The sequence below is a fragment of the Telopea speciosissima genome, chromosome 4, assembly GCF_018873765.1.
Source record: "Telopea speciosissima isolate NSW1024214 ecotype Mountain lineage chromosome 4, Tspe_v1, whole genome shotgun sequence".
Classification (NCBI taxonomy): Eukaryota; Viridiplantae; Streptophyta; class Magnoliopsida; order Proteales; family Proteaceae; genus Telopea; species Telopea speciosissima.
This window is the reverse complement of record NC_057919.1, coordinates 4,832,491-4,842,660: the sequence shown is the minus strand read 5'-3', so window position 1 is coordinate 4,842,660 and position 10,170 is coordinate 4,832,491. Positions and strand designations below refer to the sequence as shown.

The following is a 10,170-nucleotide window of genomic DNA, read 5'->3' as shown; positions in this document are numbered from 1 at the left end:
TCATAAAAAGTTGCCAATGTCCATGCTTCCCAGTGAATTGTTGCTTTTAGCATTAGATGAGAGATATTTTCAAACTCCCTTGGTTTCACAAGCAAGACAAGTTCCTTTATTGCTATTCAGATCAAGTTTTCCCACCCATAGAGAAGGAAGAATTCCATTTTTGAGGAGTCTCAAGTTTCAACATCAGGGTTAGGTTCATTTTCACAAAAATCAAGAAAGAAGAAAATTTGAGCACTGACTTGATAAGAATCTCGAGAGGTACTATAGACCAATAGATCATTTGGGTTAAATTGGGATCACATCAGTTTTCATGTTAGGTAGATGGGGCAATGGAATTGAGTCACGTTCAAGTCTAATCATTCAAACCGTGCCCGTGACCATTTTGAATCAATCTCACATAATTTTGAAAATCTGCATATGGAGAACTTTTCTTCTTTTTTCTTTTTTGAAAAAAAGAAAAAAAAAATATGGAAATTGTTAATCACAATTACATAGTGGAATACAAAGAATTACGTGGTTGGATAAGATTACTTGTGTCCATGGTGAGATAAGATATATTTCACCATCAATAGAGAATAGGGATACAACCACTTGTCCTTACACCTCTTTCAGATTACATTATAGAGAGAGAACCCTCGCTTTAACTCCTGCCATGCTGAATCAGCACACTTTGCACAATTGCACCCTAGTACCCTACTAATGTCGAGCCAAATATCTTCCCTTTTTTGCATAAATGCATAATTGCACCTTATTAATGTCTTCCCTTTTTGCACAATTGCATCCTATTAATATCCAGCCAAATATGCATGGCATGAGCTTAGGGAACTTGGCTCCTTTCTAGCACCCTGCTCGGGCTGCATGTGCAGTGCTAGACTTGGTGAGATGTGAAAAGACTACCTCACCCCTACCTGAGAGCCTTGCCCGAGTAGGGGTGAGGCGGTATTTTCATTCCTCACCAAGTCTGACGCTGCACATGCAGCCCAGACAAGATGCTGGACAAAATCCTTTTGGGAGCCTAAGATTTATCAAAGGCTGGTTCATTAATGGTTCGATCGGTGGCTGGCTTGAAGACAATTGTTAGCACAATTGGTTAGAACCCTTCCAGTGGATTTTAGACCTCTTAAGATGTCACGGGTTCTGGACTTCCGGTTCGATGGATTTGACTCTTAAATTTTCGCCGTGTACTTTAAGGCATCTCTCTATCTAATATAGTTTTAGTCAAAGTCCCATCTGGCAATTGTGACTTCATTCACGTCACTTGTAACAAACAGGACCTAAGCTATTATTCATGCAGGCCAGATTTCATTTTAAAAGAGAGCTAGGCCGGCGGTGTTTGTTGTCCACTTGAAAGGTTGCCATTTGAAAAGACAAATTGTAGGTGAACAATGAACATGAACTGATCATGACCTGCTTTCTTTTTTTTTTTTTCTCTCGTGTGGAAGACACATGACCCCATTAAATTTATACAACATAGGTTACACCATGTATCAAAAAAAACAGAGGTTACACCAACCAATATTTGTATTAGAGGGGGAAGAAGTGAAGAACAGACCAAGAAGGGAAGCAAATCACATTACTACAACCATTATTCTAATGCAAGTAGTTGCCTATGGCGGTTGAGGTCTTTAAGGTAATTAGAACGAGTATAGTCATTTAAATCACAGGTATCCAAAAAGAGTGGCTTTGTTTCCCTTTCAGTCACTTCCATTGTTTCAGCCTCACCCCTCAGCTGTTGCAATACCTGCATTTATTCACAGACAACAACTATGAGAAAGAGAGTGTGGGAGCTGGGGGTGATCTGCATCTGCATCACTTCTCTAGATTGATTTATTTAATCTCGAGGACTTATAATTCTATGCGAAGTAGTTTTCTATCTGGGAGTGTGGCCTATGCCAGCATATGTGTCTTTTCATATTGGGATGAGAGATATACACTCAGAGATATACACTTAGGCCACATTTTCGGACAAAGTTCTTTTTGTCCTATTTGTTTTAATAAAGTTTTTTTTTTTTTTGGGGGGGTGTGTGAGGTGGAGTTCGGATCTGCTACCAACATGTGTACTGGTGGGAACAGATCTGAACCCTCCATGGGAGTGTGGGATCCGCCTCTTGGGTGCGGGACCCATGCCCCATGGAGGGGTTAGATCTGTCCCCACCCATCCCCATGGGGGTAGCTGATCTGGATTCGGGTGTGAGGAATTGAAGGGAATTTGATACATAGAAGTTTCTTATATTTCCTAATATTGTTAGTATTGTAAATATATCTAATCCCTACTTATGATTGACCAAGGATTTCCTAGGATGCCTTTGTGGTAATTGGTGTGAATGGGAGGCTAGGGTTACGAATCATATAATAGAGGGCTTTTTTTTTTTTATTTAGGAGGGGGAGAGGGTTCTCTGAGCAAGCACTATTGAGGAGTGCAACAATGAGGTGCAATAAAATAGTATTATTTATTAGAGGGCAGAACAATGTCGTTTTATGTAAGGAAGAGAGGGATAGACACAGAAGTGCTAGCATATCCTACCGTGGTGGCACAAAGAACCTTTTCCCTCTTTTTTGTTTTGTTTTTGTTTTTGTTTTTGGAGGGGATAGGTTCTATGAGCCACTACTTTTCTACGTCTATATATCTTTATCTTCCATATATAAAATGACCTTACTACCCTCCTAAGTATGATACACTCATTGCTTTCTCAGATAAGCCTCTCTCTCTCGTTTGGTGAATTATCAATCTTAAATCACGTCCTAGACGAATCATAATCCATGGTAGATATTCGTTTAAAGAATCAAAGTAGTGCTTTCCAACGTAGTAACCATTGGGGGGGAAAAAAAAATTAGTCACACTAGCAAATCAGAATATGTACAAAACAAAAATTGATTATTATTATTTTTTGGTAAGGACAAAAATTATTTTTATTTTTTTTTATAAGAACAAAATTTCATTATTGAATACATGCATAATCTTGAGGTTATGGATTCACGATATAATGGAAATCTTGTAATTGGCCTAAGAAGAAAAGCAGAATAGGAAACCTCCTTACCATACTCATGTGTGGTCTCATAGTGGATGAGTGGTGAATGCACATTGAGGCGGTCAAGATCATACGCTTCATTTCAATAATGTCATAACCATGTCCTAGACGAGGATCCACTAATTCTTCCATTTTATTTGGATCAAATAGTGGTTTTGCCTGTTTTTACATCACAACACGAAACAATTACTCAGTTGTTTATAGTCAAAAGAGAAACTAAAACCCTAACCATTTAGGGTTCCAACCTAAAACCCTAACGCATTATTTGGAGATGGTCAAAAATATATTAAGACACATCTAAGGTATTAGATAATCGATGCGGGATTATATCTCTAGAACTTTCAAATATCTTAATTCTCAACATTCTTTCTCATGTGTAGTTTTGGTATATACATGAATATAAATTTTAAAGAGGAAACATACCCACATTACAAGACTTTGGCGAAAAGAATCGACCGCACGCCGGCCTGTTATGAGCTCCAGTAGTAGCACCCCAAAGGCAAAAACATCTGTTTTCTCATCAACAATCCCATGCATGAAGTATTCTGGTGCCAAGTATCTGAGATGGAATGAACTAATTAAAGATATAGCAAATGAATTTAGGGAAAATTACATGATTAGCTACTTTTGGGTTTTCATTTACAAAACTGTCCACCTTATGTTTGAGTTAACAAAAATACACAAAAACAAGTTTAGTTTTACAAAACTAGACAAAACAGTGACTCTCCTTCCTTTCTTGGCAGTTCCCTTCTGAAAAAATCTCTTTTTTTTTCTTCTGTTACTTGGGATAGCAGAGAATGGCAGTAGCTGGGACAAGGGTAGGGTTGCAGGGAACGGAGGATGCCTGGGCGAGAAGGCAATGACAGGGGTAAAAATGTCTAAAAATGTGTTGGAGGGAGAGACAATATTTTGTCCAATTTTGTAAACCTTAACTTGTTTTTGTCTATTGTTGTCAACTCAAACATAGGATGGACTGTTTTATAAATGAAAACCCATAAGTAGCTAATTAATCATGTAATTTTCCCATGAATTTAAGTGACTGCTTCACACAGAATAGGAAGATCTAAGCTCCTTGGTTTACCCAATTGTCCCCTCTATGGGGAAAACTATATGGTGACTCCATTGTTCTGGTAACCATTTTGCAAGTCCAAAATCAGAAATCTGAAGTTATAATTGCCACAGAAGCATATTAGTAATCAGAAACATGGTCAATATACAGAGAAACAAGTATCTTTCTCTCTCTCTCTCTCAGCAATACCTGAGGTTCATAATCTTGGGTTAATAAGATGTTGGAGGCTTTGATGTCTCTATGAATTATACGTCTACTGCCACAATGGAGGTAGTGTAACCCTTCCGCTACCCCTGAAGCAACCTTAAACCTTATTCCCCACTCCAAAGGTTTCTTTGAACCTGCAAAAAGCTTTTGTTTCATTTCATCTCGCAAAACATGCAAACTACGGCTGTATTTGGTATGTATTCTTGAAATAGATTATGGGTTTAGAATGCATTTTGAAACCAAATTCTTCTCTATTTTATTGCTTTACAATACGTTTTTAGACCCAGAATCTATTCCGAGAATGCATATCAAACACAGCTTAACATTATTATTTGGACTCTTAAAAGACCCCATATGGATGATACCATTCTTTAGACCATCATTGGTGTAGTGTATGGATTCTTTCTTACACTGGCGTCCTAGGAAACCCTCCCCATAATGTATTAACAAAAATGTCATAATCCTATTTCATAAAAAGATCATTTCAGGCAATCAGTCAGGTTTGAGCGATGCTGAGGATTTCGAAGGTATATTTCCTATTGGATTGGGGATCCATATATGAGTTCTGCCCATGTAATGATGGGCCAAGTTTTCCGTCACCTATGATGAAGAGAGAATCTCTTCAGTCATTATATCTGATTCTTTGAATAAAACCAATGATGGTTTTCGAACATTTGTTTTTTTGGGTGGAAGCTGATGATAAGATTCATTGCTCAGTAGTCTAAAATATTGGTGGGAAACTGCACTCTTGGCTAAAGGTTCTATGCACGGCCGGCACAGAACAAAGGAAGGGGACAATAAGGGGTTGAAATGACCAACCCGCCCCCTCTCCCTTTTTGAAGATGATTCATTTTCCCATGTTTGACCATGCATGAACCCCTTCCCCTTTTCTTATTGAGACCTCTTAAATTGTCAAATAATTTGTTTTTTTTTTTTTTTTTTTTTTTTTTTTTGTCTTTTTAATATCACACATTTTATTAATAAGGGTAAATCATATCATTTTACATATGTACTCAAAAATAAATATTCTTAACAATGATAGATTTTGAAAGTGATAAAATGATATGTCACTTTTAAATTATTTTTGAAAACCCTATTTTGCTCCAAACTTGAAGAACTTTTGAAAATAAGATAAAGGGCATTAGCGGGAGAATGACAACCCCCGATCTTCTTCACGAGAAACTTTCTCATTCCTAAATGACTTTCTTTATTAATTTGTTTGAAATGCATATAGGTTTATGTCTTTACTTGGCAAGCAAGCTGGGTCCAAAGCTCAAGCTTGGTTTGCCCGGATTCTGCCTTAAAAGATTAAAGCCCAAACAGAGCCCAACACTCAACGATGATATGGCTTGCAGCCTATTAATTATTGGCTTATAAAGTTTGTGTGTATATGTGTGAAATGCAGAGAGAGAGAGAGAGAGAGGTTTCAAAACTCGTTGAATCAGGTTAGGAATCGGCACCCACTGATTCTCTCCGATCAATGATCGGTTTTCACCAATTTTTATCGATTTTTATTAATTCAAATCGGGAATCGGCACTGACCGATTCAGATGCAGATTCTAACATTTAAAACCCAGAGAGAGAGAGATTTCACCGCACCGTGGAGCAGAGAGGCAAGGCTTCCATGAGGGGAGAAGTCGAGAACGAGGTGCAAACCCTGTTCCACACCAAAGCCAAGCAAACGCGCCGCATTTGGGTGATTAATGTGGGCTATGATTCCCAGCTCCGACAACAAATCCGCGACCCTTTCCTCCTCTGCTTTCTCTTTCCTGGTTAGCCTTTTCACTGCTACTAGCTGACCGTCACCCATGCATCCTTTGTACACTTCCGCCTGCCCTCCCTTCCCGATCAACTTCTCTACCATAAACAATTTTAACAACCAAATAATACAACATCAATCAAACAATCAATCAATTTTCTGTACAAGTACTATTAAAATTCCAAAATGAAACTGCCGCTTGTATTTTTCTATTCTTGCCTCCTAGAGTCAAAACTCGCATGGAACTGTGTGGGAACGAAACTACAAAAGCCTATTCGATCCATTGCTTAGAATTGGTATGAAACGTTATATCTTTAAGGAATGTTGGATCTGGCTCCTGTCCAACCGTGGCGGGAGCTGGACCGTCCATCACCCCCTTTAGATGCTGCCATGTGGAGTGTGCCAAATCCAACGGTCTAAAAGCAAAAGGGTATTCTTTATCCATTTAACCCATTGAATGTTCGGGTCACTCCCTTACCCGAAAGAAGTCCCAAAGCCTGCCATCTCTCGCTTTCCCACGATTCTTGTTCGATCTCGGAGGGACGATTTGAGCTTTAAAACGAGCTTCAAATCAAATTGTCCTTCCCCGAAGTCAGTTCTTCTCCTACCGAAACTCTAACCGATTTTATCAGGCAAAAAAGTTGAGAAGTCGCAGAAAGCAACACGAAACAAGAAAAGATTGAGACCTGTTAAGAAAGAGAGGGACTTGAGAAGGAGGGGTAGCAGCAAAAGCGTATCAGCCCTTGAGTTTGAAGAGATAAAAGGGTTCATGGAGTTTGAAGAGCTAAAAGGGTTCTTGGATCTGGGTTTTGTTTTCTCTGAAGAAGATAAAGATTCAAGTTTGGTTTCTATCATTCCTGGGTTGCAGAGATTGGGGAAGAAATCTGATGAAAAAGAGACAGCCATTGACGAATCTGCAGTTTGGTTTCTATTATTCCTAGGTTGTAGATATTGGGGAAGAAATCTAAAGAAAAAGAGACAACCATTGACGACTCTGTAATTCTGAGACCTTATTTTTCTGAAGCTTGGGATCTTTAAAATCGAATTAGTGAAGAAAACCCATTAATGAATTGGAGATTTCCTACTTCCGGTAACGAAATCGACATAAAAGATCATCTCAGAAGTTGGGCTCACACACTTGCATCCACTGTTAGGTGAAGAGATATGGTCTACGATTTTCTCCTCTGTTTTCCCCTATTCTTATCTGATCTCTCTACCAAACAAACCCAAAGCAAGCTTCTTTGTTTTACCGTATTTGGTTCAACAATGTAATTTTGTTCTCCAATTTGCTTGTACTATGAATAAATTAAAAAGTGTGAAAATTCTATACAAATTTTGCATTTCAATTTTGAGATCTTATCATTGCTTAATCAGTGTATTTAATCGAGTTAGGGTTTCCCGTGTGTCGCAGAGAGAAGATGATCCAAGATCTCCGAGTGCAAAGAATCTTCTTCCACTTCCCCTGTACCAAGAACAAAAATCGGCCATCGCCGTCGCCAAAACCCTTGAAGAAGATGCATTGGCTCGAGTTCAACCAGGAAGATGGAGGTTCGCAGAAGAGGAAGAGAGAGACGAACGAGTGTTTTGAGGATTTTGAAATTTATTCGGGTCGGGTTGGGTTCGTCAAACGAGAGGGTGAGGAGATTCAAAGAGGATTTATTAGACTCTCTATGATGACCGTTGGATGCACCCCTGGCCAGGTAGAAGGATCTTAGAGGGGTGCTGGACGGTCCAGCTCCCACCACGGCTGGACAGGAGCCGGATCCAGGAATGTTTGGAACGCATGAAAAAAGGTGAGTTTTTTTTATATTTATTTGGGATTATTTAAATGACACCTCTACTCTATATGTGTATTTAGAACTTTACACCTTTAATTGTTGTTTTGTCTTATTCTCAAAAATTCGTTAAGTAAAGGGTATGTAAGAGGTTTCAAATTTCAAAAATAATTTGAAAATTTTTTTGGTAATAATTTGAAAGTGAAGTATCAGTATATCATTCTTTTTTAATACATGTGTAAAATGAAAGTATTTATTTTCATTTGATAAAAAAATGTGAAACTAAAAGGATAAAAAAGTAAAATTATAAATTATTTGACACGTAAAAGATGCCAATAAGAAAATCCCTTGGGAGGGAGGGAGGGAGGGGGGGAGCTATTATCATCATTAAAATCTAGTACCATACAGACCATAAACCACCTATGCCATGGCCCTATCAATTTCTATATAAATTTGACTTTAACAGCTTGTATATTAGGGCAAACAAAGCTCAAATACATGCCCTTGGGGAAAAAATTTTAAAATAATGTTAAAGCAGTATGAAAGCAACGATGACAATAATGATTTACTTATGTATCTCTCTTTTTTATTTTTTTTCTTTGATTGCCTTCCAAACATAGCCTAAGAACCATATCCGAAAAGAGTAGATGATAAATTAACCTTCTTAATTAGATTTTCTAGATTCTTAATAACTTGATGTATTTTTTTTTATTTTTTTTTTGGAAAAGAGAACACCACACGGTCACTCAGCGCACGCGACCCTTGCGCCCTAACACAAGGGTGCACGAAATGACCGCCACACCCCCCTGGAATCCCAGAAATGACCAGGGGTGTTATGGTCATTTTGCAAGTCCCTGTATCATGGCGCAGGAATGACGTGTCTGGCGTGACCAGGTGATGTTCTTTCTCCTTTTTTTCTAATACACGATTGTTCCAATTGTTGTTGTCTCCTTCTCTATAGGTTGTGTTTGGTATGCATTATTGAAATGCATTCCACGTCAATTTGGCATTCTCAGACATTATTGTTATCGTCCGAGAATGCAAAATCGATCTGGAATGGTTTTCAACAATGCATACCAAACACAGCTAAGTGTACAGATCCGAAGTTCACTTTTGACATAGGAAAAATTCAAGATTAGAATTGCTGGAACGGCTGATTCGGGGTCGACAGATTCGGAATCAGCCGGATCCTTACTCTGGCTGATTCGGCTGATACCGTTCCAAATTTTAGGATTATGGCACATTTTGACCGATTTCATACCGATCTTCATCGATTCGGATCCTTCCCGGGTCCGAGGATCTCGATTCCTGGTTTTTAAACGGCCACATGATAGCAAGTTCAAACTTCAAACGTAATAAAAGAAGCAGAGGACGATGGAGAAGGAAAGACGATACGAAGAAAACCCACAATACCGAGAAAGCAAAGTTAATTGTCTTACCAGAACTGAAATTATCGGTAGCAGCGGCAAGCTCCTCGTAGCTAAAGTTCCTCCACGAAGGTTTTGTTGTAGGTGGTCCCTCGTACTCAATTCGATCCTCCGCACTGCGAAACCGGGCGCGTTTCCTGCGTAATTTCATTCTCTGAAACGTAGAAAACCTTCTCACGGATTCCGACGTCATGAACTCAAGAAAATTCCTCCATTGTGAGCTATTTGATTTTGGATCCAAAGCTTGGTGCTCGATCAGTTTATCCGTAGATGAGATACTACGACCGCTGCTACTGTTATCTAAATCGGCACCCAAAACAGGGATTTCCAACACACCCCTGGGCGAGCTATTATCATCATTAAAATCTGGTTTTCCCAGCCCATCCTGAGCTTTTCTTTCCAGATTTTTCTGGATTTCTTCGGGTTCTGTATAAAATAATGGAATAAATGCAGAATTGCAGGTTTCAGCCTCTGGAAGTTTTTTTTTTTTTTTTAATTTAAAGGAACTGTATAATTTTTTTCAATGTTAACTTCTGGCAATCAAAGAAAACTTACCTTCCAACCAAGTCATCTGGGTTTCCATGGCGAGTCGCTCTGCTCAAATGAAACTGACTTCAACCTTGTCCTCTCAATCAATCTGTATTTGGGAAATGGGAACTGAAGAGGGAAAATTCAGGCACGAAGAACCAGAAGTCATCTTTTTTAGACTTGTGGTGTGGCCCGATGGTTAAGAAAGAGGAAGGGTGGGGGAAACGAAATTAGAGGGAATTACTTAAACATGGTTTCCTTCCAAGCTGGTTATTCTTCAAATGGAAGCAGTTAAAGACTAGAAGCACATAGCGAGGCGAAACGACCAAAATTATGCTGTGAAATATTTGACTCCTTAACCCATATTTATATCCTA

At 38.8% G+C, this 10,170-nt stretch overlaps 1 protein-coding gene across 1 annotated transcript; it reads right to left on the bottom strand.

The window, feature by feature from the left end:
- Nucleotides 1-1,585: 1,585 nt before the first annotated feature.
- On the bottom strand, nt 1,586-9,849 carry LOC122658189 (receptor-like cytosolic serine/threonine-protein kinase RBK1). The gene is made up of 8 exons (XM_043853100.1): nt 9,822-9,849; nt 9,279-9,692; nt 5,905-6,162; nt 4,288-4,439; nt 4,111-4,190; nt 3,453-3,588; nt 3,039-3,188; nt 1,586-1,741 (listed from the first exon to the last, which is right to left on the bottom strand). The coding sequence occupies exons 1-8, from the start codon at nt 9,847-9,849 to the stop codon at nt 1,586-1,588; spliced, it is 1,374 nt and encodes a 457-aa protein (XP_043709035.1).
- Between the last annotated feature and the right edge of the window lie 321 nt (nt 9,850-10,170).

What these genes read in the sequence shown, in the direction of transcription:
- LOC122658189 (XM_043853100.1), bottom strand. Translation starts at nt 9,849, where the DNA reads ATGGAAACCCAGATGACTTGGTTGGAAG. An exon ending in TACCGATAATTTCAGTTCTG is followed by an intron (nt 6,163 to 9,278) that starts GTAAGACAATTA and finishes TGTTTATGGTAG; the next exon opens with AGAAGTTGATCGGGAAGGGA. An exon ending in CCCAAGATTATGAACCTCAG is followed by an intron (nt 4,191 to 4,287) that starts GTATTGCTGAGA and finishes TTATAACTTCAG; the next exon opens with ATTTCTGATTTTGGACTTGC.